Source organism: Trifolium pratense, linkage group LG3, assembly GCF_020283565.1.
Source record: "Trifolium pratense cultivar HEN17-A07 linkage group LG3, ARS_RC_1.1, whole genome shotgun sequence".
NCBI lineage: Eukaryota > Viridiplantae > Streptophyta > Magnoliopsida > Fabales > Fabaceae > Trifolium > Trifolium pratense.
Genome location: NC_060061.1, coordinates 1,213,651 through 1,237,881, shown reverse-complemented (window position 1 = coordinate 1,237,881; position 24,231 = coordinate 1,213,651). Strand labels below are relative to the sequence as shown.

The 24,231-nt window shown below is 33.5% G+C and overlaps 1 protein-coding gene and 1 long non-coding RNA gene across 5 annotated transcripts; both read right to left on the bottom strand.

The window, feature by feature from the left end:
- Positions 1-8,138: 8,138 nt before the first annotated feature.
- LOC123918241 lies at positions 8,139-18,277 on the bottom strand. 4 transcript variants are annotated; one of them, XR_006812731.1, is made up of 10 exons: positions 18,032-18,277; positions 17,791-17,921; positions 16,825-16,914; positions 16,450-16,503; positions 13,053-13,163; positions 12,813-12,898; positions 12,345-12,413; positions 11,528-11,617; positions 11,198-11,248; positions 8,148-9,060 (listed from the first exon to the last, which is right to left on the bottom strand). XR_006812731.1 is itself a non-coding variant. In XM_045970238.1 (5 exons), exons 2-5 carry the CDS (start codon positions 12,402-12,404, stop codon positions 8,932-8,934), a joined length of 330 nt encoding a protein of 109 aa, XP_045826194.1. In that variant the 5' UTR covers positions 12,405-12,413; positions 12,528-12,607; the 3' UTR covers positions 8,139-8,931. The 4 variants fall into 4 exon arrangements, 1 of the variants encoding a protein (XP_045826194.1); XR_006812730.1 differs by lacking the exon at positions 16,450-16,503 and having other exon boundaries at positions 8,150-9,060; XR_006812732.1 differs by lacking the exons at positions 8,148-9,060; positions 11,198-11,248; positions 11,528-11,617; positions 16,450-16,503 and adding an exon at positions 11,828-11,853 and having other exon boundaries at positions 18,032-18,275.
- Positions 18,278-19,029: 752 nt separating this feature from the next.
- On the bottom strand, positions 19,030-20,920 carry LOC123918240. Its single transcript, XR_006812729.1, has 5 exons — positions 20,630-20,920; positions 20,395-20,519; positions 19,597-19,973; positions 19,364-19,501; positions 19,030-19,279 (listed from the first exon to the last, which is right to left on the bottom strand). It is a non-coding gene; the product is annotated as an uncharacterized LOC123918240 (long non-coding RNA).
- Between the last annotated feature and the right edge of the window lie 3,311 nt (positions 20,921-24,231).

Genomic DNA, 24,231 nt, shown 5'->3' with positions numbered 1-24,231 from the left:
AACACTTTATTCGCAACAGTTTCGTAATTGTAGTTTAGTTGGTAGTTACTACATACACTATTGAATGTTCATAGTGTGGATTCTGAATTTCTCACTTCTACACACTTATAGTGTGAATCTAGCCAGTAGATTATTGAACTAACAAAAGAGACTTTGTTCACAAACTTAATGTAGCGTGTCAATAATTCATTCGTTCATTTTCCGTCAAAAAGATAATTTATTTTTTTACTGTCTAAACTATTTTACTTTTATATTTTATTATTTGTCGACAATAGTTTTAAAATATTTATTAGGAACCTTATTTTAAATATTTTTTTTTACTCAACTTATTTTAAATATTTTATACACCTAAATAAATAATTAAATGAATTATTGATTGAATCATACAACAAAATTATTAATTTTATTAATAGTAATTGTTTGACCAAATCATATTTAAATTAAAAAATAATAAATCATATCTAGAATATTGTTCAATTACATTATTGATAATTAATAATTTATTTTATTACAATTTTAGTCACCCTATTTTCACCCACTCACAAAACTAATCCCCTTATTTCCACTCTTATCATATTGCTCATGTCTACAAAATTTCAAATAATTAATATTATTTAATATATACTCGTTATATGTCTAAAATAACTTCATATCAAAATTTTGAAATACTTAATTTTTTATCTAAAATACATGAAAGCCAAAATATTACTATTATTAAAAACTTTATCCAAGCACAAGTAAAGCCGTCAAAATGGGCTAGCCCGAATCTGTCGGCCGCCAAGCCCAATTTTTTCCCGGGCTCGGGCCTTGAAAATCCTTGCCCGAATTATTTCCGGGCTTTTTAGCCCGGCCCGATAAAGGCCGATTAAAATATGGGCTAGGCAGAATGAGCCGCGGGCGGTCCGCAAGCCCGAAAAAAGTATAATAAAAAAAATTAAAAATAAATATAAATAATTTGTTTTTGATAATTTGTGTAATATAAATTATAAAACACTGTTCGCTACTTAAGTAGCGGATGAATAAAATTAGGGCACCTAAGAAACTCGTAGGTAGCGGATGAGTAAAAATAGGACGTGCTAGAAACTCGTACGTAGTGGATGAATAAAAATAGGGCGTGCGAGAAACTTGTACGTAGCGGATTTATAAAAATAGGGCCCGCAAGAAACTCATAAGTAACGGATTACTAAAAATATAATTGTATTTTATGCAGGAACATCTTTTGTTGTGAGACAAAAACTTGGTTTTGTAGTGGGCAAGATCTGAGAAAAAACAACAATAATGGTTGATCTTTCCCAAGACATTTAAGGATCAATGCATCATGATATCCAGGGGGCACCATAATCTTCACCGCAGAAGCCTAGTGAAAACTGCTCATAAGTATTTTGATCATATGATCACGAAAAAGCATAAGATCTTCTTAGGGCCGGTTATTAGGGAGTGTAAAGTGGCCAATAGCACATTGTCTCAAAATTTTGATAGTCCTTTTTGGTGCTTTATATTTAGTAAAAATAAAATATTTTGAAATAATTTTTACAACTTATTATATAAGAGGTACAATTTTTAAAATTACAATAGAACCGTCAAATTGTTTGAAACAATCCTAAATGCTCTCAATTTCTCAAAAGAAATAGATTATTCGATTTGGAGAGATAGAGAAATATATATATATATATATATATATATATATATATATATATATATATATATATATATATATATATATATAGGGGTTTTCTAACTTAGACCCTAGTTAGGTCTAAGTTAGCAAGGTGCACCTTTTGAGTTGGACAAAAATACCCATTTTTTTTTTTTTTGAAACAATAGAGCAACTGGGGCATGTATGTAATTTGCATCATAAAAATACCCTTTTTTTTTTGAAACAATAGAACAACTATTACATTTTTTAAATTTCTTCCAAATTTCGACCTCATTTTACGTGCGAATCGAACGCCGATTTCAAAAACTAATACCGGAAACCTTTGTAAAATTGAAAAACGATCAAAATCCATATAAGGAACGTCGAGTTTCGTTGAGTATTGAGGGAGATCGAACCGGGTCAAAAACCGGGTCGCACGACCCGTTTCTGCATAAAACGGGTGAGAGGGGCGATGAACAGTGCGCGTCGCCCACGCCCACTCTCACCGGCGGCGCGTGGGGGCGCGTGCGGCCTCAGGGAGGCTCTATTTTTTTTTATTTTTTCATAATAAAATAGTAGATAATATTCTGGAAATTTTGGTATATTGTATGAAATTTTTGGAGACCCGAAACTATTTTTAGTTAATTAAATGAGTAAAAAGGTAATTAAAAATATTATAATTCCATAAAAAATTTCCAAAATTTTATGTAAAGTACTATGAATTATTTAGAACCCTCTTGTGTACCTCACTCTCCCTAGTTCAAGTCATGAAATTATTTTCACAAATTCCGCTGATTATTTAAAACCATTTAACAAATAATAATAATAATTTCATAGATTTGTACTCTGAAACCAATTGTTTTTTTATTTGTTTCTAATAAAATATTAGATAATATGCTGGAACTTTTGGTATATTTTATGAAATTTTTTGAGACCTGAAACTATTTTTCGTTAATTAAATGAGATAAAACGGTAATTAAAAACTATTGTTTGCTTCTGAAACCATTTAGCTGGAAGAATGGTTTCAGAGTGTTATACTGTGAAACCATTCTAGCAGTAAAATGGTTTCAGAAGCAAACAATTAAAAATCAACTCCCCTGAAACCATTCTATCAGTGAAATGGTTTCAAAGTACAACGCTCTGAAACCATTGTACCAGCTAAATGGTTTCAGAATGGTTTCAGAAGCAAACAATTAAGAAATTACTCACTGAAACCATTCTACCAGTAAAATGGTTTCAGAGAGTTATACTGTGAAACCATTCTACCAGCTAAATGGTTTCACAGTATTATATAAAGATAATTAAAGGTAGTGAAAAATTGAGTTTTTTTTTTTGTGTCCAAATCAAACGAACCAAGTCTCTATTTGTAGACAAAAAAAAATTATGAATTTTGGTATAAAAATAAAAAAATAAAAAATTAATTTACAACGAAATAATTGAGTTTAAAGTATTAAATGAAAAAAAAAACACGCCAACCACCCAGCAGTTGACACGTGTCCTGCTTTTTTAAAATGAAATTTTCTCTCTCCAGGCGCAGATCTAGTGTGGTGCATGCGCTGGCTTATCATGGAGATGGATGATCTGGACTGTCTGATTGATCCGACAGCCATGATGAGATCATCTCTTGGCCGTCTGATGGAAATCAACGGTCTGTAACAGTGGTCCTGCGGTAGGCGCGCGACACTGGATCAACGCCAATATGTTTTTTTTTTTTTTTTTTAAAAAAGAAAGGGTATTTTTGTCCAACTCAAAAGGTGCACCTTGCTAATTTAGACCCAACTGGGTCTAAATTAGCAGCCCCCATATATATATATATATATATATATATATATATATAAGTTAGATAGTGGATCACACATTATCCAATGGGTTCCACATAATTTATTTTAGAATGATTTTTGTTAACTACTCCTTAGAATGATGTCTCTTGTGATATATAATTTCGTTTCACAAACATAAACCTAAATTGAACCTTTCAATTGCTGATACAATAAAAAATAACATGGATAGTTGGATATTTATGACCAAGACAAATCAGTTAACCACTATTTTGATGTTCGGCGAGCGTAACTCGGTGTCACATTGTCTTTGAGTATATCGGAATTACAAATATAACTAAAAATGTCTATTTTATTAATCATGTTTTGTCATTAAATTTGTTTTTAGGTAAACAATTTAATTCTCACACATGTTTTTTGTTTATCAATTTAATCCATAAAATTATTAAAATTATGCATTTGCAATTTAAATACATTCATAAATTAATACATGTTACACTTTTAGAGACCGAAATAGGTGTTTGTCCATTAATAATTCTTTCTCTTTACTTTTTTTTTTTTTTTTTTTTGTGATAAAGTTCTTTCTCTTTATTCTATGACTTAATAACATTGCAATTTGTTTATTTTGCAGTTTGGTGCTGCATATGGAGTTTGACTTTACTAGTATATGATATGATATTTTTGAAGAGGCAAAGAGAACTCACACACCAAGCCTATGAGTTTGCCAATGACAGCATAACTAGGCCAATACAGCAATATGATAATGTTGCATACTTGCATTACCAAAAACCAGCCACTATGCACAACCAATACTAAGCAACATAGACTACTCCATTAGTAAATGCTGATTCACAGCCATAACTATGTAGAAAACAAGGCTTTTAGCAGCTACATCATGAAAATATATCCTGTCCTTATAGAAGTGTAGTGACCCTGGAAGAGGGTAATCTAGCAAGTATCAACTATCAACTTCAAGTTTAATAAGAGAATAGTGCACTGATGAGGCGTAGGGACTGCAGAGAGTAACTTATGTCTGGTAATCGGAGTAAAAAACAGATGCGGCAGAGTGACTACATATCCGGAGAAGATTATGGATAAAAGAAAAGCAGTGCGCTAGTCCACCAACAGCTCGAGGGCTAAAAAAGCTAATGCTGGATTCAAGCCGAGCCTACCAGACAAGGCTTTATGAGATATGACCACGTTGTCAGATTCTTCTTGTAGTAGTACCTCTTCACCACTTTCTAAAAACAATTATGAGTAACATAAAGATGCTAATATTAAAAAAACTAACATAAAGATGCAACCAGTCTATTTCATAATCTTTGACCAACGATGTAAAATATACTTACTTGGAATTTCAACAATATTTTTTGCTTGAAAAATTACCAAGATGTGCCTACATAATATCCCCATAATTCAAAAAGTCGACTCAAAATCTTTTGTCTTCTTTTTCGTAGCGACTATTGACAGCTTTATCAAATTTCACTACAAAATCTTGCAATGTGGTTGAAGAATTTACAAAAGAATAAATAAAAAAAGCATTGATGCTCTCACTCCTCTGTGTAGTAATCATTCCAGCAAAAACAGTATTTCTATTATAAACTGGAATTCATGATTCTCTTATACTGTATAAACCCTGAAGCCATTCGTTTTTCACCAAATCATACTCAACCATTATACGATGCCAATAGTGTTCAAAGTCTTTTATACATGATGAATCATGTATATGTATACACCTTTTTAGATCACGCTTAAAAGTTGAGTTTTTAGGGTAAATGTGTGAAATACCTTAGATATTGCGACTTTCATTGCCAAATCTTGATCACTAATTATTGATACAGGACTCTTTCCACCCATTGTTTTAAGCCAATTTTCAAACAACCATGTAAATGATTTCTCTGTTTCATCTTGCAACAAAGCACAGCCAAATAAAATAGACTGGTGATGATGATTCAACGCGGCAAAAGGTTCAAATGGCATACTATACTTGTTGGTCTTATAACATCACCAAATATTTTATAGGCTAACCTTGATCTTGCGTCTACCCAAAAAAAGTTAATCATTTGTGAATCATTATCACATTGTATTGCATAAAAGACATTTGGATGCGTGATCACACAATTAAAAGCAAACACACCACGCAGAACCAAAATTTAGTGAATGTTCCAACATGATTTTTAAATCATGCAAGCAAATTGAAGGAGGTGTTAACTTGTCCATTATTTCCAGCTAAATCAATCATATTTTGTTCACTTGGAAGTGAAACATTTCTGAATAATGATCAAATCAATGGGTTGGAACTCACTGGTTTTACCATTCATTTTGGTTCTAAATTTTCCGTCCAATGTGTACCAAAACTGAATTGAAAGAGTGAATGATAGATGAATGATGCACACTAGTTGGTTTCAACAACAGCTTATCATGAAACACAAGTGTTAAGTGAATGTTTGTCATGGTGGATTTAGTTCTGTGATTTAAACTATAGTCAATGATTGTTAACTTGTGTCGTTAGGTGACCAGTGTTTCAATTCAAAGCTGAACCGAACAACATACCATGACAACAATCGCTAGCAGCACCCATCGGCCATCTCCAACACCACAAACAACAACCAAACAAAATTTTCATAATAGGAGCTTTCAAACAATAATTTCATCTCATACATGCCTATGAATTTAGTAGATACCTGAGTAACCTATCTGATTAATAAACCATGCTGAAACATGATATCTGAACCAGACATTCCTTGCACATAACCAACTCCAGAGTTTCAATTTAACTTACCTCAAAAATAAACAAAACTTGTAAAGGGACATATTTAAATACCTCTTGGATGCGTGATTACCCATTAGTCGATGTTAGAAATAATATAAAACAATTGATATAGATTCATCCTAACAGCTTAAGCTTTTGGGACAATCGGTTATTTGACATGGTATCAGAGCCTCTATGACTAAGAGGTCTTGAGTTCGATCCCTGCTCCCCTCACTTTCTAATTAAAAAGTGGAATTTAAGCATATGGTAGGTGGACCTATGCATTATCCACGCTTCAAGCCCAAATGGGCTCTTGCATGAGGGGGCGTGTTAGAAATAATATAAAACCATTGATATAGCTTCATCCTAACAGCTTAAGCTTTTGGGATAATCGGTTATTTGACAGTCGAGATAACAACAAACCATATAGATCGCCGAGCATCCCGATACTCATCCCTAAAGTGAACAACATCAATAAGTTGGTTCACAATTTTAGAGAGCATGGTAGACCGATGGATACCCCCATTTGAAAACACCTCATGTTGATTTCATTGAATAAGTGCCTCTCGGATCGGCTAATCATTTCAACCGGTACCAACCTCCAAAACTACTTTAGTAAGCAACACGGTCATTAAAGTAAATCATACGCCCACTGAATTAATTCACTCGGCTACTTCTACACCCAAAGCCATTTCCCCTCCTTCCATTCATCCAAATCTTCCACCATTTCATATGCATCAGCAACAACCTTATACATCCCATTCAACCTTTTGCATTATTTTAGTCATTTGATGAACTGCAATTAAACAGTATAAAACAGATTAGGGGTGAATTTAGGCATTTTCTTAAAATACTTCCATTGTACTCATCAACATGTGCTATAAGCATGAAAACATACATATTGTTGATGTTTAACCTCTATTTACTATCTCAAGCCTCTCTCCCAACTTCAATTTAGAGCCAATGTCTTCCAAACAAGCATTTAACTCAATCAAATAAGAGTTTTGTTAGTTTTACTATGTTATCTAATCATACACTAAATTATTCTTCCTTAAGAGTTTGTGGTTGAGATTGTTGCCCTTTTTAGGACAGAACAAAAACAAACTAGAATTAATATTATAAGAATGCACCTTTTTGTATTACTCTCCTTCTGCAAAGCACTCAATTTGTAACACACCTTGCCTACCTACACAGCTGGTTTCCCGAAGTATCATCATCCTATACTAGTTGATTCTTCACCCTCAAGCTAAGAGTCTTCTCTTGCTTAGTCATATAGATTCTATATTACCAACTAGAACTTCCCCTTCTTCTCAAGTCTTTTTCTCTTCTATACCTTGACACTTTAGGTCAATTTACCCTAGACAAACCAGTATAGTTAAGCAATTAAGCCATGTCTCAATCAAACAATTCTGAATAAAAAGATGTTATGCACATTTCGAGAACAAGTCAGCAACTATTAAAGTGAAATAGTCATATAGCAATTTCTGTCTACTAAATAGGAACACATTCAGTGGTACTGATAATAGTATAAGCAACATTTCCTACTATTTTTTATATGTTACGACCTCCGTCAAGCAAATAGCACCTGGTTTCAACATCTGATCAACAAATAAGACTGATAATAACACCCTTCTCGAATTATTTGAAGAGTTGATACAATAACATTTATCACTTTACTGTAATATTATAAGATGTACTTTGTGTGAAATACCATTACCTGCAATTTTCTCAAGTTAAATTGGATAATCTGACATCACTCCAATAGCACCAAACTTCGAAATCCATATCCTAAATTATGTTGTTATGAAAGAGAACATCAAATATAACAAAGACATCATATATTTTTAAAATCATTTGTTTAGCTATGGTAGAAGTTTGAAGCAGGGGTCATCTCAAATTACATTTAAAGTTATGAGTAAACAATTTATAATAAAATTGCAATTAGGCCAACAATTAAGACTAAGAAGGCTCAAATACCAAATTTTTGCATTCAAAGTCATCAAAGACATATGTTCAATTTATACATCTATGGTTGCCAAGGCACACTAGTACACTACCATCATCCGAATTTATGAAAAATAAACATACAACCATCTTAAATTATTAATAAACATTAATAATTAAATTGCATTTAGGCCAACAAGTGGTTATCAAAGCTCATTATCAAGGGTGATCTTGACTTTCATTTGAAGTTATGAATAATACCATCATATTCAAATTGCATTTAGACCACAAAATAAGAATTCATATTGTAAACCACATTTTTCGTAAAAAATTCATCTCGATGGGGTCATCTCCAAACACATCATCTGAATAATTGTCTTAAGAATTCTTTTAGCCATTATACAATTTCTTTCCAAATTATCCTTCTTAGGTTTGAATAATCAAGATTCACCAATTTAGCACATTGTTGGACAATCAAGATTAACCATTCACATTTAAATTGCATTCCGACCATAGGAACATATATTCAATTTACGGACATTGAGGGACATATATTCAATTTTGCATCTAAGGCGCCAAGGGTCTTCTCTACTTACATTGGTGGTTATGGATAACCATTCACATTGAAATTGCATCCAAACCATCGATTTTAGGGACGTCGAGGGACATAAACTAAATTTAGGGACATCAACAGACATACCATCATTTAGGGACATATACTCACCAAGAGGTCCACCAACATCCACTCCACAAAGAAGGGCAATCCATTTCGTCTTTGAAAACACAAATTGACCAAGTTCATCGCGGATGCATATTCCAATTCAAACTCTATTTAAATGTGACGCAAAGAATGCATCAATATTACATTTGAATCGCCCCAGAGTTGGACTTTTCCAATTAACAGCCGCCGAATATGTCTGAGCCGCATCAGACTCAGCTGCTTTAGCATTCTGCAAACCACCAGCCCTTATCAGACCTGAAGCAGTCACTAAATTCCAACATTAAAGTCACTGATGAACACAATTTTCAACTATAAAGCTCGAGTCTAACACTTTTTCTCATATGTTGTTCCCATAAACTTCATAATAGACAACAAACAGAGCAGGATTATGAACATCTAATTTAGGGACATCGATGGACATATATTCAATTTTGCATCTAACGCACCAAGGGCATTCTCCACTTACATTTTGAAGTTATGAAACATTCACATTGAAATCGCATTCAGACCATTAATTTTAGGGACATCGAGGAACACACTCTCAATTTAGGAACATTGAGATACATAAACTTGCTTTAGGGACACCGAGGCACATAAACTCAATATAGGGACATCGAGGGACATATACTCAATTTCGGATCGAAGGCACCACAACACACAACCATCTTCCTTATTTACTGTTATGAGAAAATAATTATTAAGAGTCATCTCGACTTGCATTTCAAGTTATGAATAAAACGTTAATATTCAAATTGCATTTTGACCATACAATATTATTTAATATTGTAAACCACATTTTTTGTTAAAAAAATAATATCGATAGGGTCATGCAAATACATCATCATCTCAATAATTGACTTTAGCCATTATACAATTTCTTATTTTCCAAATCAGCACATTGTTGGATAATCAAGATTAAGCATTCACATTTAAATTACATTCAGACCATCAATAGGGACATCGTGGAACATATATTTAATTTACCGACATCGAGGGACATATATTCAATTTTTGCATTTAAGGCGCCAAGGGTATTCTCCACTTACATTTGTAGTTGTGACTAAGCATTCATATTGAAATTTCATTGAAACCATGAAAAATAGAGACATCGAGGGACATAAACTCAATTTAGGGACATCGAGAGAGATATACTCGATTTTCCATCGAAGGCACCAAGGGCACACACACAACCATCTTTCTTATTTACCGTTATGAGCAAAATTAGGGACATCAAGGGACATATAATCAATTGTTCTCATACGGTGTTCCCATAAACTTCATAATAGGCAACAAAACAGAGCATAATTATGAACATCTAACTTAGGGACATTGAGGTACATATATTCAATTTAGGGACATCAAGGGAAGTATATTCAATTTAGGGACATCGATGGACATATATTCAATTTTGCATCAAAGGTGCCAAGGGACTTCTCCACTTACATTTGCAGCTTTCATTCACATTGAAATTGCATTCAGACCATCAAATTTAGGGACATCCAGAGACACATACTTAATTTTGCATCAAAGGCACCAAGAGACATCCGGAGACATATACTCAATTTAGGGATATTGAGATGCTGATAATTTAGGGACATTGAGATGCGTATATTCAATTTAGGGATATCGAGGGACATATACAATTTTGCATCAAAGATGCCAAGGGACTTCTCCACTTACATTGAAATTGCATTCAGACCATCAAATCGAGGGACATGAACTAAATTTAGGGACATCGAGAGACATATACTCTGTTTTGCATCAAAGGCACCAAGGCACACACAAAACGATCTTTCTTAATTATCGTTATGAGCAGAATTGGGGACATCAAGGGACATATATTCAATTGTTCTCATACGTTGTTCCCGTCAACTTCATAGTAGGCAACAAAACATAGTAGAATTATGAACATCTAATTTAGGGACATTGAGGTACATATATTCAATTTAGGGACATCAAGGGGCATATAATCAAATTAGGGACATCAAGGGAAAAATATTCAATTTAGGGACATCCAAGGACATATATTCAATTTTGCATCAAAGGTGCCAAGGGACTTCTCCACTTACATTTGCAGCTTTCATTCACATTGAAATTGCATTCAGACCATCATGTTTTTTGTATTTATACCACTAGTATTCGAATTTCAAATTCAATATTTTTTTGACACGTAGGTCACATACAACAATTTCATGAACAGTCTCATAGATAATGAATTTTATGTATTCAAAAATCCATACATAATGAAGATATTATTTATAATTACTCCAGCCGATCCATGTATCAATTTTAGCCTACTAATGATAGCGATAAATGATAAATTAGTAATTAATATAATTAATAATAAACATATAATTGTTACCTACCTCTCTTCCGAAGTAACGCTTTATCAATGTTTCATTCCAATCAAGTTTGTCCTGACAAATAATAATTGACAAAAATGTGGCAAAAATCATCAATGTGGTACATTAATAGCTATAAAATGTGGCAAAAATCATCAATGTGATACAATCATACAAGTAGGTCCACACACATACTCCAAATATCAAGAAGAAGATTCTGCAACACATGCTACTTATTTGACAAATAGATCACAAACAAAGGTCTGGCTTCAATCATAGGTCCTTCATAAAAGACTAAATCAAAAGTGCATCAGATCATATACAATAAATCAAATAAATGAGAAAAGCTATTACCTTCACTACTTGGACAATATCAGCATTATGACCATAAGATGCAGTTTCTTCTGTGTAACTTTGGTCCTCCGCAATTTTCTGCAGTAGCCGCTGCAATATGATGGATGGAAGCTATGATTGTCAAGAGCGCTAAATCTCAATCAAATCAAATAACGTATTAAATGTCTTCTTACTCAAAAGGTGTATAAATTATGTAAACTATAAGAATCAGTATCTGGATCAAACAACTAAATCAAAATTTACACTGCGATAATGAAAGCAACAATTATCAGAAACGTGCAGTGCAGTGCAGCCCATTTTCTGGATTGCTTCATTTCATATAGCACCTAAATAAGCATATCTTTAATTTAGACTTCATGAGAACCATTAAGCAAATCATTGACAAGTCATTTCATTTGGAGTGAATAAGAATCGTATTTTCACTATAATTTTATATAATTCACTATGAAGCACGAACACCGACACATACACCAAACATGACATGGACACTGACACGTCAACACTGGTAATAATTTAAGAAAATGACATAATTCAATGTGATCATATGTGTCAGCATTGCGACAGTGTCACCGAAACATGCCTAATCTGATGACTGTATGCTTCATATTAATTCATAATGAAGAATAGTTTATGATCTTTTTGGTTAAATAGAAATTACTATGTTACTACAGATTTAAGACAACATGCACAACACCACAACCTTTTCACAATTTATTGCTAGTGGATTTCATTATTTTTCTATGTAATTTAATCCAGAATTATGTTGCGATGCGTACAAGTTACAATTTGCAAAAACAAAAATACCATAGATCAATACCTGTTCGTTAGTCGTGTATGAGATTAACCAGCAACGATGATTCCATGCACGATAATTCATCTTTGATCTCTGAAAATGAAAGGGGCAAAAAATGAGGAATAATGGGTGTTTACTCAAAATATGCTGGTTTGTTTGTTTTGTATGTAAGTCCCTTATATCTATCAGAAAAAGGTGAAGCATTACATAAATCAAGTAAAATAAACAGTAGATGTCTTGTTTTTTGGCCCTCTATCTTTTCCCTTCAGTGCGATGATGTTTTGTAGACTATTTACTGTTTTCAATGCAAAATGGATGGACATATCAAAGGTGTTAAATAAAAAATGTAAAATGATATATATGCCAATACTATATATATAGTAACTAACATTTTTCCTTCACTTGGGTAAGAAAACCAATCAAGTAAACGAACATTAAAAAACATTTCCAATTTGAATAGTAATGCAATTCGGAACTGAATTTAGACCTCACTTATTTTTTCCACCAGCTCAAATTCTTTTCCTAAAATCTCTTTGAAATTTGAACAGTTTGCGGAGATTGACTTGATCACCCATCGCCTAGATAAAATACTTGTATGCATTAGTTGGTTATTAATGTTCCAAAACCTTAGGATCAATCGGTATTCAAAACATTTGTCAAAAGAAAATTCTGTATTCAAAATTCGAGCGTATTATTAGTACTCCTCTGAAAAATATTTATCCTGCATAATACCTATGACTCCAAGCTTGTTCACTTTTGGGTGAGCATGAGAGAACAAGTTCTGACAGTAGATGTTCGTCTACAAACATTAATATCTGCTTCTTCTTGGACACTAATAACTTTCTGCAACATGCACACACCGAAACAGAGGAATTTAATAAATATCAACTTGATATTTTCCATTAGTGTAATTTATTTGTAGATAATGTGATCTTGTAAACAAAATATAAAGTTACAAAAATCACAAGATCTCCAAATAAATCACACTAACGATTTCTCAAAACCAATAAAGCAAAGAAAATCATGAAATAAGATCAATTCAAGAAAAGCCTAAAGAGATATTTTATTCACTTCTGATCCACAACTAAAAAACAAAATCATTAGAATTAACTATCATTTTCATGAACCAGTCCAGAATTTCTAATATGTGGTGAAATATACTTTATTGAGGTACGGACAGAGCTAAAGAGAGCAAGGCATAAGATGACAATTGAACGAGGGACATATATTCACTTTTGCATCAAAGGTGCCAAGGGACTTCTCCACTTACATTTGAAGCATTCACATTGAAATGACATTCAGACCATCAAATTTACAGACATCAAGGGACATAAACTAAATTTAGGGAGATCGAGAGACATACTCAATTTTGCATCGAAGGCACCAAGGCACACACACAACCATCTTTCTTATTTAACGTTATGAGCAGAATTAAGGACATTAAGGACATCAAATTGTTCTCATACGTTGTTCCCATAAACTTCATTAAGGCAACAAAACAGAGCAGAATTACGAACATCTTAGGGACATTAAGGTACATATATTCAATTTATGGACTTCGAGGGACATATATTCAATTTAGGGATATTGAGGGACGTATATTCAATTTTTGCATCTAAGGCGCCAAATGTATTCTCCACTAATACTTGCCTAGCTTACAGTCTTACACGCATTCCTCCAAAAGTACACTTTAATTTGCCTTGCACAATTAAATATGCGGAATTACACAACTTCTCATGCAAACCTTGCACAGTTACATAGGTGGAGAGAGACATGTTTTCTACTTCCAGGTTCCAGCACATAAGAGAATAGAGATAATTAGATTCCAAATACTATCATCTTCGGTCGTTCTTGGTCACCGTCGAAACACTTTAGATAGGACAGAACCGAACCTGCCCATTCTTAATTGTTCCAAACCAATTTTGTTTATTTAATAAACTGATTACCAACCCAAAACAACCCATTTGCACAGTTTTAGATTCGGATATACCGGTTTATGGTCGGGTGACTGGTTGCTGCTCACCCCTACACACAACAATCTTCCTTATTTGCCGTTACGAGCAAACTTAGGGATATCGAGGCACATATACTCAATTGTTCTCATACGGTATTCCCATAAAATTCATAATAGGCAACAAAACAGAGCAGAATTAGGAACATCTAATTTAGGGACATTGTGAGGTACATATATTCAATTTAGGGACATTTTTCCATTTTGCATCAAAGGTGCAAAGGTACTTCTCCACTTACATTTGAAGCATTCACATCGAAATTGCATTCAGACCATCAAATTTAGGGACATCCAGGGATATAAACTCAATTTAGGGACATCGAGAGATTATGAACATCTAATTTAGGGACATTGAGATACTTATAATTTAGGGACATTGAAGTACATATATTCAATTTAGGGACATCAAAGGAAGTATATTCAATTTAGGGACATCGAGGGACATATATTCAATTTTGCATCAAAGGTGCCTTGGGACTTCTACACTTACATTTGCAGCTTTCATTCACATTGAAATTGCATTCAAATCATCACATTTAGGGACATCCAGAGACACATACTCAATTTTAAATCAAAGGCACCAAGGGACATCCAGAGACGCATACTCAATTTAGGGATATTGAGATGCTTATAATTTAGGGACATTGAGATGCGTATATTAAATTTAGGGATATCGAGGGACATATATTCAATTTTGCATCAAAGATGCCAAGGGACTTCTCCACTTACATTTGAAGCATTCACAATGAAATTGCATTCAGACGATCAAATCTAGGGACATAAACTCAATTTAGGGACATCGAGAGACATATACATTATTTTGCATCGAAGGAACCAAGGCACACACAAAACCATCTTTCTTAATTACTGTTATGGGTAGAATTAGGCACATCAAGGGACTTATATTCAATTTTGCATCAAAGATGCCACGGGACTTCTCCACTTACATTTGAAGCATTCACATTGAAATTGCATTCAAACCATCAAATCTAGGGACAAACTCAATTTAGTGACATCCAGAGACATATACTTTATTTTGCATCGAAGGCACCAAGGCACACACAAAACCATCTTTCTTAATTACCGTTATGAGCAGAATTAGGGACATCAAGGGACATATACTCAATTGTTCTCATACGTAAACTTTCACACTGAAATTGCATTCAGACCATCAAATCTAGGGGCATAAACTCAATTTAGGGACCTCGAGAGACATATACTCTATTTTGCATCTAAGGCACCAAGGCACACACAAAACCATCTTTCTTAATTACCGTTATGAGCAAAATTAGGGACATCAAGGGACATATACTCAATTGTTCTCATATGTTGTTCCCGTAAACTTTCACATTGAAATTGCATAGACCATCAAATCTAGGGACATAAACTCAATTTAGGGACATCGAGAGACATATACTCTATTTTGCATCAAAGGCACAAAGGCACACACAAAACCATCTTTGTTAATTACCATTATGAGCAGAATTAGGGACATCAAGGGACATATACTCAATTGTTCTCATACATTGTTCCCGTAAACGTCATAATAGGCAACAAAACAGAGCAGAATTATGAACATCTAATTTAGGGACATTAAGGTACATATATTCAATTTAGGGACATCAAGGGGCATATAATCAAATTATGGACATCAAGGGAAAAATATTCAATTTAGGGACATCAAGGGAAAAATATTCAATTTAGGGACATCAAGGGAAAAATATTCAATTTAGGGACATCAAGGGAAAAATATTCAATTTAGGGACATCGAAGGACATATATTCAATTTTGCATCAAAGGTGCCAAGGGACTTCTCCACATACATTTGCAGCTTTCATTCACATTGAAATTGCATTCAGACCATCAAGTTTTTTGTATTTATACCACTAGTATTCGAATTTCAAATTCAATATGTTATTGACACGTAGGTCACATACAACAATTTCATGAACAGTCTCATAGATAATGAATTTTATGTATTCAAAAAGCCATACATAATGAAGATATTATTTATAATTACTCCAGCCGATCCATGTATCAATTTTAGCCTACTAATGATAGCGATAAATGATAAATTAGTAATTAATAATTATTAATAAACATACAATGGTTACCTACCTCGCTTCCGACGTAATGTTTCATTCCAATCACGTTCATCCAGAATAATTATAACTGACATAGTTAATTACAAGAACCAAAATTACATATACAAGTAATAGCTATACAATGTGGCAAAAATCATCAATGTGGTACAGTAACATCAAACTCCAAGTAGGCAAAGGATACTAGTACAATGGATATTTCATTAAGTTTTTTCAAAACTAAGTCCACACAAACTCCAAATATCAAAAAGATTCTGCAACACAAGCTACTTATTTGACAACTAGATCACAAACAAAGGTCTGGCTTCAATCATAGGTCCTTCATACAAGACTAAATCAAAAGTGCATCATATCATATACAATAAATGAAATAAATGAGTAAAGCTATTACCTTTGCTACTTGGACAATATCAGCATTATGACCATAAGATGCAGTTTCTTCTGCGTAACTTTGGTCCTCCGCAATTTTCTGCAGTAGCCGCTGCAATATGAAGGATGGAAGCTATGATTGTCAAGAGAGCTAAATCTCAATCACAACAAATAACGTATTAAATGTTTACACTCAAAAGGTGTATAAACTGTGTAAATAGTAAGAATCAGTATTGGTGTGAATGAGAATCGTATATTTAACTATTTGACTTAATTCCATTTTTATTTTCACTATAATTTTATATAATTCATTATGAAGCACGAACACCGACACATACACCGAACATGACATGGACATTGACACGTGAACACTGGTAATAATTTGAGAAAATGACATAATTTAATGTGATCATATGTGCCAGTATTGTGACAGTGTCACCGGAACACGCTAATCTGATTACTATCTGTGCTTCATATTAATTCATAATGAAAAATAGTTTATGATCTTTTTGGTTAAATAGCTCAGCTTAACTCGATTTTGGCTAACTAAAGTTACTGGTCAGGTAGGGGTAAGCCCAGGTCAGAGTCCAACACACAATGTTATTGGGCATAAGAAAATACAATTTGACCTCAACAGAGATTTTGGACTGAACAAGTAATCAATGGGGGCTGAGCCATTTTTTAACATTTTGGTGAAAGGGGAAGTAGAATGTGCTACTGATGATATCACTATACCAACTGTCTCCAACAACTCTACGGTAAACCAACAATTACACAAGACTGAATGGAACAAAATATTTTCAAAAAATAAAACACAAAATAACTGTTACTACTTACTACAGATTTAAGACAACATGCACAACACCACAACCTTTTCACAACTTATTGCTAGTGGATTTCATTATTTTCCTATGTAATTTAATCTGGAATTATGTTGCTATGCGTACAAGTTACAATTTGCAAAAACAAAAATACCATAGATCAATACCTATTCGCTAGTCATGTATGAGATTAACCAGCAACGATGATTCCATGCACATACAAAGCTTGCCTGTTGAAACAGCAATCAGTTCCCACAGAGACTGGACCCTGAATACCATCATGACCTTTCATGTTGATCTGACAAATGAAAAATGTGAAGTTTAGCCAAAGCAGTGGAGAGTAATGCAAGGAAAGAAAATAATTTCTTGGTTAAAAATTGGAAAAATTACAAAAGAATAAAGACGTACATCGAAGAAGACAATATTGTGATTGGCATATAGATCGTGCAAATCAATGCCATCAAATCTCTGAGGAAATTGCACATAGCATGTCTTCTTTCCATAAGCGGGATCCATCATGAAACACATTGCTTCTTTAAGAGCTTTGCAATTATTGAAATAGTGATCACAATCAACATTCAAAAGATATGCACTGTTGGTCAATACAGCAGAAACTCGAATCTACATTGCACAAGATAAACCAAGGTTAGATAAGTTCAATTCAAACCTATCTTTCTAATAAATAAAAAAGCACAGCCATCCTACTCCTACCCAACCATCGACTAGCAACATCATTTTCACATCTTAAAGAAGCTTATCTTTCTAATAAATAAATAAATAAATAAATAAATAAAAAAAGCACAACCATCATACACAATCATCGACTAGCAACATCATTCACATCCTAAAGAAGAAAAATAAACCACTTTGTACGTTAAACATTGTTTATCATTGTACTATGTTGACTCATAGCACCACTTAATAAGTTATTTTCATATAGATTCAGCTTGTTGACATCATCTTTCAACAGGAACAAAACAAGACACGGGACAAGACACAGCCATTAAGAAGACAATAAACAAGACACAGCCATTAAGAAGACAATAAACAAGACAATGCCCTCAAACACATAAAATAAGAAGCTTCAGTGTGACAAACCATTCATAACTCCAGCCTTCTTGTGATGTTGGAAACCTGGTCACTTTTCACGAGAAACATAAACAAGCCTGGGAAGCTCATTATCATCTGTATCAAGCAATGTTTTAAGAACCGGACCGGAGGTCGAACCGTTGTGACAACTGGTTCAAGGGTCAACCGGTCGGATCGGTTCAACCGTTATTGAACCGTTTATATTGAACCGTTCATATAATTTTTTCACGTGTTTGAGTCTATGGTTGGAAAGGAAAGATTTTTGATTTTTTAACCTTTCAATTTCAATCCATCGTTTTTTTTAATTAAAAAATCAGTTTTTTTTTTTTTTTTTAAGTGAGAGAAAAACCGGCCGGTTTTCCGGTTCACCGGCTCACCGGTTCACACCGGTTCACACCGGTTCATACCGGTTCACACCGGTTTTTGACCGGTTCCACTGACTAGCGGTTCTTGCTAGTCGACCGGACCGCCGAGGGCACCGGTTCGTGGTCGAACCGGTCGGACCGGCCGGTCCGGTCCGGTTTTCAAAACATTGGTATCAAGTCCTCCACTATGACCTATAAACACCTGCATACCACAAAATAAATATAACTAAACTGAAAATATCAATAATGGCATAGGTTATGTGCATTATAGAGAAAATTGTAATACCTGAATCATTCCACGATGATCCCTAGAATTATTTCCAGGCCAAGGAGTTCCATCCTGCACTGTCCAACCTTCCTCTGGTGTTTTCTGAGCTTTGGCCACATAACTATTGATCCTTACTTTGAATTCTTCATATTCTCTCTGTTATGCACAAATATCCATATTTAATATTTCTACATGTCTAGATATAAATATTGAACTGGAAATTGAAACATCATTGATGCCTCAAGAACAACCTTCATTGCCCGTCTCTCCTTAACAAATGAGGGTTGAATCTTATCCTTTAAGCAATCAGTCTTCTTTGCAAAATAAAATTCAGGTGCTCTTGGCTCAATATTGTGCTTTTTGAAAAGGGCACCCACAACTTTGCAAACTCGGCTGTTTCGGCACCCACAACTTTAAAAACTCGGCTGTTTCAGATAAGGCTTCAAAAGTCAACATAGATGAACCATCATCTGATACATAGCAGGAAACCTTGTCGATAGGGTAATCAACAGCAAGTATAGACAAAACAGTATTTGCAGTTACAAGAGGCGGCTCTTTGAGAGGGTCCAATGTACTAACAAAAATGTCAACAGGAGCCAACTGTGATGGTTCTCCTTCACCATCATATCTACAAAAGACAAACTAAGATTAGTGGAACAGAAAATGTCGGAATTCTTTTCCATTTCAAATCAAGCAAGGGCGGCAGAAACATGAAACCCTAAACAAGAATCTTACATTCTTTTCCATTTCAAATCAAGCAAGGGCAACAGACACATAAATCCCTAAACAAGAATCTTAGAATTCTTTTCCATTTCAAATCAAGCAAGGGCAGTAGAAACATGAAACCCTAAACAAGAATCTTACATTCTTTTCCATTTCAAATCAAGCAAGGGCAACAGACACATAAATACCTAAACAAGAATCTTAGAATTCTTTTCCATTTCAAATCAAGCAAGGGCATTAGAAACATGAAACCCTAAACAAGAATCTTACATTCTTTTCCATTTCAAATCAAGCAAGGGCAGTAGAAACATAAACAAGAATCTTACATTCTTTTCCATTTCAAATCAAGCAAGGGCAGCAGACACATAAATCCCTAAACAAGAATCTTAGAATTATTTTCCATTTCAATTCAAGCAAAGGCAGCAGAAACATGAATCCCTTACGCTTCAACCTAAGCCACAAAAATCAACAAAAAATTGAATTAAAAACCTAATCGAAATATTCAGATCTAAACCCTAAAAATCAAAATCAGAAAATTGCAAACGGATAGAAACGATTTACCGGTTATCAGCGGCTTTGGAATCAGCTTTAGCCATCGGCATGATAAAAACGATCGAAAACGAAGAGAACGAGACTCGGAGCGAGTTACACGAACGTGTTGCATTGTGTTGTGAGGTTTTTGAGCGCGATAATCAAGATTGACGGAGAACGAAAGAGTGTGCAAACAGAAAACAAATTATGAATTGAATTTAGGGTTAGAAAGATTGACAATTGATAATGAAATTGTAGTAACAAGAAACTATCTCTTTCACAGATAAAGAAAGCGTTTGATGGAAAAACAAAGAAAAGTATGCGTTTTTTCTAACGGGTCTCTTTTGAAATAGTTAGCTTCCAAACTTCTTATTCAAAAAAGAAAGAAAAGAAGAAAAAAAAAACGATTTTTTTACAAAAATAGTAAAAATTTGATCTAGCCTTCTAACTGATCGTATTTACTACTCCAGTATTTATTTGTTTTTTATAATATTTACTTATCCAATTTATTTTTTTAATGAAACAACGGATTTATTTATCTTAGGTAAAAAAAAAATGAATTGTTGGAAGAGGTCAACCCCTAAAAAAACAATCGTAAAAAATATTAACATAAGAACAAATCATTATTTTAGTCTTTGAAAATATATCTCGATTTTGCATTTGTTTTTGAAACAGTTAAATATGTTTTTTGTCCCTATAGTTTTTTAGAATTTTTGTTTTAGTCCCTGAAGATTTTTTTCACACTTTTTAGTCCCTGATGTTTTTTCTATCAAGGTTTTTAGTCCTTACTTTTAATCAAACTATTGTATATTTTCACATTTTTTAATGATCTTTTATATTCTTGTTTATAATATTATAAGAACATCTCCGATAAAAATTTAGATTTTTTTAACATAAGATGAATTATTTTTTATTGTTATGTGCAAAAAACTAAAAATTCATATTTAATTCATCTCTTGTTAAAAAAATTAAACTTTTGTAAGAGAGATTCATATAATGTATTAAACATGACCGCAGAAAAAAAAATTAAAATTTCGAATGATATGCACGAGTTGAATGAAAAGTATGGACTAAAAACCTTGACGAAAAAAACTTCAGGGACTAAAAAATGTGAAAAAAAATCTTCAGGAACTAAAACGAAAATTCCGGGAAACTATAAGGATCAAAATCATATTTAACCCTTTTTGAAATATATCGAAATTGCAAATATATCCAGGAAACTAATAGACGTGGACAATACGAGGATGAGACTAGAACTTTTAGCCTCGTTTAGCCTATCAACTGATCGAATGGACAAACATAATTGTTAAATTTTTTTAACTTTTTACATTCAGTTTTTTACTACCATAATTTTATTCCAGCAATTGTTTTTACAAAAGCAATTACTCCCTCCGTTCCATTTTACTTGTCATTTTAGAAAGAAAAAAATGTTTGAAATTACTTGTTATTTTGATAATTTAAAGTTATATTTTATCTATTATAGTAAATTCCAAATATTTAGGAGTAGTTGTTGAAATTGTAAAAGATTTAATATATATTTGGAAAACAAAGTTTTTTTTGTTGGTACATAACATTTTTTCTTTGGTACATAATATTAGAGTTGTCAAAATGGGCTAGCTCGAATGGGCCGGCCCGCCAAGCCCGATTTTTTCCCAGACTCGGGCCTTGAAAATCCTTGCCCGAATTATTTCCGGCTTTTTAGCCCGGCCCGATTAAAATATGGACTAGTCAGAATGGGCCGTGGGCGGCCCGCAAGCACGAAAAAAAAGTATAATAAAAAAAATTTAAAATAAATATAAATAATTTGTTTTTGATGATTTGAACTTAGTTTGTAATATAAATTATAAAACACCGTTCGCTACTTAAGTTGCAAATGAATTAAAATAGGGCACCCAAGAAACTTGTAGGTAGCGGATGAGTAAAAATAGGACGTGCTAGAAACTCGTACGTAGTGGGTGAATAAAAATAGGGCGTGCGAGAAAGTTGTACGTAGCAGATTTGTAAAAATAGGGTCCGCAAGAAACTCATCAGTAGCGGATGACTAAAAATAGGGTGCGCGAGAAAGTCGTAGGTAGCGGATGAGTAAAAATATGACGCATGAGAAACTCGTAAGTAGCGGGTACGTAAAAATAGGGCTCGAGAAAGTCGTAGGTAGCGGATGAGTAAAAATATGGCGCGCGAGAATTATTATTATTATTATTATATATATATATATATATATATATAAGTAGCGGATGAGTAAAAATACGGCGCGTGAGAATTATTATATAAATATATATATAATATAAGTAGAGGATGAGTAAAAATAAGACGCGTGAGAATTATTAATCCTATTTATAATGTTGAGTTTGAGCACCAAAAGTAAAATAAAAAATAAACCGGGTCGGTCCGAAAGCCCGACAACCCGGGGCAGGCTCGGACACTAATTTTAGTAGCCCGTTTTTTATTCGAGCTTTTTATCCCGACCCGACGAAGCCCGACCGGGCCGGGCCGAAATGAGTCGGGCCGCCGATTTTGAAGCACAAGGTGTGCAAGGAAAGATATACAGAAAGATATTTTCTCTTTAGGCCCCTCATGGTTTTTTTTCACCCTCTGGATTTTACTTTTTTGCCCTTCAATAAAAACTTCGGTTTCTACGAATCGAATTTTTTTTGTCTTGAAAACAAAATTTGGTTTCTGTTAACCAAAATTTTCCTGAATTTGAACTAGAAAAAACTTCGGTTTCTGCGAACCGAAGTTTTTATCAAGGGCAAAATTGGAATATTGGGGGGTATAAAAGATACATGGGGGGCCCGGAGAGAAAATATCATACAGAAAAGAAAAAAAAATAGGGTCAGACTAACAATCTATCGCAGCCAAAACCAAGCCCAAGCCCAAAGTCATCCATGTTATCTGAACATTTTGAAGTTTTCTCTCCCGACCCCCCGCCTTTCTTTTATACCCCCAAAAATCTCATTTTGCTCCTTGCGGTTTGAAAAAATTTGGCCAGCTTATTTCGGTTTCTACAAACCAAAATTTTTAAACAGGGAAAAAAAATTCAGTTTATATAAACCGAAATAACATAAATTTACCCCCAAAAAGAAGAAAGATTTATGTGAAAATTGGTGTAGAGCTACCTGTGGTAAATTTAGCATATCTCTCTGAATATAAGTCGTATGCTAATGATGTTTTTTTGGTACATCGTATGCTAATGATTTTTAATCTAGTGTAAAGAAAACAAAATTTACTATAAGATTGACACCGGAATTTTTAAATTTCATTAAGTATAGTATGAGAAAATCTACCTACATGTTTGAGAAAAGTTTCTGCAAAATGTTGTAGAGATACCTGTGGTAAATTTATCATAGCTCTCTGAATATAAGTCATATGCTAATGATTTTTAATCTAGTGTAAAGAAGACAAAATTTACTATAGGATTGACACCGGAATTGTTAAATTTCATTAAGTATATAGTATGAGAAAATCTACCTACAAGTTTAAGAAAAGTTTATGCTCTGTTTCAGTACCAGTACCCATTATTTGGTCAAACTGAACCAATTGGATTGTTAACCCTCAAAACAAAAATTATATTTGTATTCTTGACACCCTAAGCTTTCCAACGAATGGTCGTTTACTCAAATCGGGCATCGTTT

Coding starts and splice junctions, on each gene's coding strand:
- LOC123918241 (XM_045970238.1), bottom strand. CDS start 12,404: ATGAATTATCGTGCATGGAATCATCGTTGCTGGTTAATCTCATACACG. Junction 11,249..11,527: donor ATATTGTCCAAGTAGTGAAG/GTAATAGCTTTT, acceptor ATTATTTGTCAG/GACAAACTTGATTGGAATGA. Junction 9,061..11,197: donor AGCGTTACTTCGGAAGAGAG/GTAGGTAACAAT, acceptor GGTGGTTTGCAG/AATGCTAAAGCAGCTGAGTC.